Raw genomic sequence first — 3,122 nt, forward strand, 5'->3', positions numbered from 1 at the left:
CCTGAGCCTAAACGTAGCGGGTGTAAGTGCTCCCGCGTGAGTGAGAGTGTGCGCAGTCCGGGAGAGTTCTTCCCAGGCGGGTGTCCTGAGAACCCATAACTTGGAGTGACGGGGTGGGGCAGCCACAGAGGAGGGCTCCCCAAGGGACAGCCCCATCAAGTCAGACCAAGGAAGGGGCCTGTCCTGGCTCTTGACTCAGGGGACAGGCGTTCAGGAATGGAAGGCAGGACCCGGGGCTGACCCATCCTGGGGACAGACCCACGGTCACTCCAGGTCAAGGACAGATGGGTGGTGATGCAAGAGAGAGCAGGGCTGTGCAGGCAGGGCTCTGCAGGGAAGGGTACATATGGAAAGGGGCCCATAGGGAGCAACAGGTGGATAGGACGGTCACAGCAGGGGTCTCCAGAATGAGCCCCCACCAGCCAGGGGTCTCCAGGCTCTGTGGTGGGGGCTGGAAGAGTCTGGGGGGAGGACCTCTCCACTTCCTGCTGGCTCCTTCTCGCCCCCTCCTCAAGCCTCGGTGTGGAGTATGACACCTGGGGAAGGGGAGGGGGGAGGGTGGGGCGAGGGGACGAGGGGCTGGGCTGCTGATAGGGGGGGTGGTTGAGGAGGACGGGCAGGTTCCAGCCTTAGATCATGAGAGCCCTGCTTCTCTCCATGGGGGACAAGCTCCCGGGCCAGGAACGGGATGCAGGGGGAAGGGGGGGTGGGCAGGGTGAGGTTTGGAAGATACCCCCACGCTGGCGGCTTAAGGACTGACTGCTACATCAACGCTTAGATTACAAAGGTTTATTTAGAAAATAGTTTGGTTGTTTGTCTGTCGTTTTTGGCAAACATTTAAATACTTTCAGTAACCAAAGATTGTCAGTGGCCTCTTTCTTCCCCCAAGCCAGCCGCCCCCACGAGGTCCTGGGGAAGTCAGCCCTTGCTCAGAGGTGGTGTGTGCTGGGGGGGGGGGGGGGGGGGGGGGGAGGGGGAAGGGGGGACTCCTTTCTCGCCCGTTCGGGAGGTTGCATTTACTTCTGCTAAGACCCTGACCTCCAAGCCACACCTCGCAGGGCCCCCAGAGCCAGATCCAGGCCCGGAGCCCCAGAAGCAGCCCTTTGCTGAGACGGGAAGGCAGAGGGGTCGCCCCTCTCTCCTCCCCTCTCCCCAGGGACCCTGCGTCTCTCAGCCCATGCTCCCGGCCCCCGCCGGCACCCTCCCCTGGGCTCTGGAGGCCAATCCATCCCCGGGTCTCTAGGGAAGCTACCCCCCTGCTATCCCCTGCGGGGCCACGCCTTCCCGGGCCTCCGCCCGGAGCTGTCCAGGGTCTCCCGGCAGGGCGGGGCGAGCAGCTCACTGCCTGAAGCCCCTTCGCCTCCGTCGGAAGAGGATGTGCTTGAACGAACGCCGGAAGTCCTGGTTAAAGACGGTGTAGATGACCGGGTTGAGCGAGCTGTTGCAGTAGCCGATCCAGAAAAAGAACTTGAAGAGCGGGTCGGGCACCTGGCAGGCCTCGCGGCAGATGCCGTACAGGCTGTAGCTGAAGAAGAAGGGGAACCAGCAGAGCACGAACACGCCCATGACCACCGCCAGCACGAAGGTGAAGCGCTTCTCGCGCGCCTGGGCCACCTTGCGGCGGCACACGCTGCTGCGCGCCCGGCGCCGGCGCGACAGAAAGAACTCGACGGAGCGTGAGCTGGCGCGCGACGGGCGCCCGCCGGGCCCCGGGGACCTCGCGGCAGCCAGCGTGCCCGACTCGGTCGCCCCTGGCCCCGGCGCCGGCCCCTCGGCGCCGCCCGTGCCGCCCGCGCCCCCCTCGCCGCCCGCGCGCCGCCGCCGCCCGCCCCGCCGCAGGGCACACCGGCGCCGCCGCCGCTCGGCCGCCGCGCTGCTCTCCTCCGGATCCACGTCGGCGCACGGGCGGCGCGGGGGCGCGCAGTGCCCGTTCTCGCCCGCTCCCGCTGCCGCACCCAGCCCGTTCTCCGTGGTCGGGGACGCGCCGTCGGGGCCCGCGGGCGCGCGCTTCTCGCTGAGCGTGCGCGTGCGCAGCTTGGCCACGCGGTAGATGCGCGCGTAGACCAGGCCCATGATGAGGCAGGGCGCGAAGAAGGAGCCGATGCAGGAGGACAGGATGTACCACGTCTCGTCGTTGAGGCCGCACTGCGGGTAGGCGGCACTGTCGGGCTGGCGGTAGAGCGAGACGAGCGGGGGGAAGGAGATGACAGCCGAGATGAGCCACACGGCCACGATGGTCGCCTTGACGCGGCGCGGTGTGCGCTTCAGGTTGTACTCGACGGCCTGCGTCACCGACCAGTAGCGGTCCAGGCTGATGGCGCACAGGTGCACGATGGACGAGGTGCAGAAGAGCACGTCGAGCGCCAGGTACACGCCGCACCACACCTGCCCGAAGTACCAGTAGGCCATGAGCTCGTTGGCCAGCGAGAAGGGCATGACCAGCGTGGCCACCAGGATGTCGGCCGAGGCCAGCGACACCAGGAAGAGGTTCTGCGGCGCCCGCAGCGCCCGGCTGGTCAGCACGGCGATCACCACCAGCACGTTGCCCACCACGGTGAAGACGATGAGGAAGCCCACCACGGCCGCCAGCCCCGCCACGGCGCCCGCCGAGTACTGGCCCGGGGGCGGCCCCCAGGCGGCCCCCGGCGCGGCGCCCGAGGCGTTGGCGGCCCCGCCGCTGCCCCCCTCGCCGGCGCCGCTCGCGTTGGGGCCCGCCGCCGCCGTCGCCGCCGCCGCCAGCGCCGCCGCCAGCGCCGGGGACGCCATGGTCCTCCCGCGAGCTACTACGCGGTCCCGCCTGGAGCCGGGGCGCAGCCGCGGCAGCTCGGGCGCCCCCCAACCCCGGCCGGCGCCCGCATCGCCGCCTGCTCCTGGGGCGCGCCCGCCGGGGACCGCGGCGCCCCGCAGCCGGCCCTCGGCCGTGGTGGCTCGGCGGGCGAGCGGCGCGCCGGAGAGCGTGGCTGCCGGGCTCCCCGCAGCTGCCGCGCGCGTAAGTGCAGAGCAGGAGGCTCCCGGAGCGAGCGGCGACGCGGCGGCGGCGGCGGCGGCGGCGGCGGCGGGGGGGAGGAGGGCGGGGGGAGGGGGGCAGGTCCCGGGGTCCTCGCGCCGGCCCCGCCCTCGGC

At 70.4% G+C, this 3,122-nt stretch overlaps 1 protein-coding gene across 1 annotated transcript; it reads right to left on the bottom strand.

The window, feature by feature from the left end:
* Positions 1-774: 774 nt before the first annotated feature.
* On the bottom strand, positions 775-2,806 carry ADRA2C (adrenoceptor alpha 2C). Its single transcript, XM_043573096.1, has one exon. The coding sequence runs from the start codon at positions 2,764-2,766 to the stop codon at positions 1,339-1,341; it is 1,428 nt and encodes a 475-aa protein (XP_043429031.1). The 5' UTR covers positions 2,767-2,806; the 3' UTR covers positions 775-1,338.
* Positions 2,807-3,122: the final 316 nt, after the last annotated feature.

Source organism: Prionailurus bengalensis, chromosome B1 (assembly GCF_016509475.1).
Source record: "Prionailurus bengalensis isolate Pbe53 chromosome B1, Fcat_Pben_1.1_paternal_pri, whole genome shotgun sequence".
Lineage (NCBI taxonomy): Eukaryota > Metazoa > Chordata > Mammalia > Carnivora > Felidae > Prionailurus > Prionailurus bengalensis.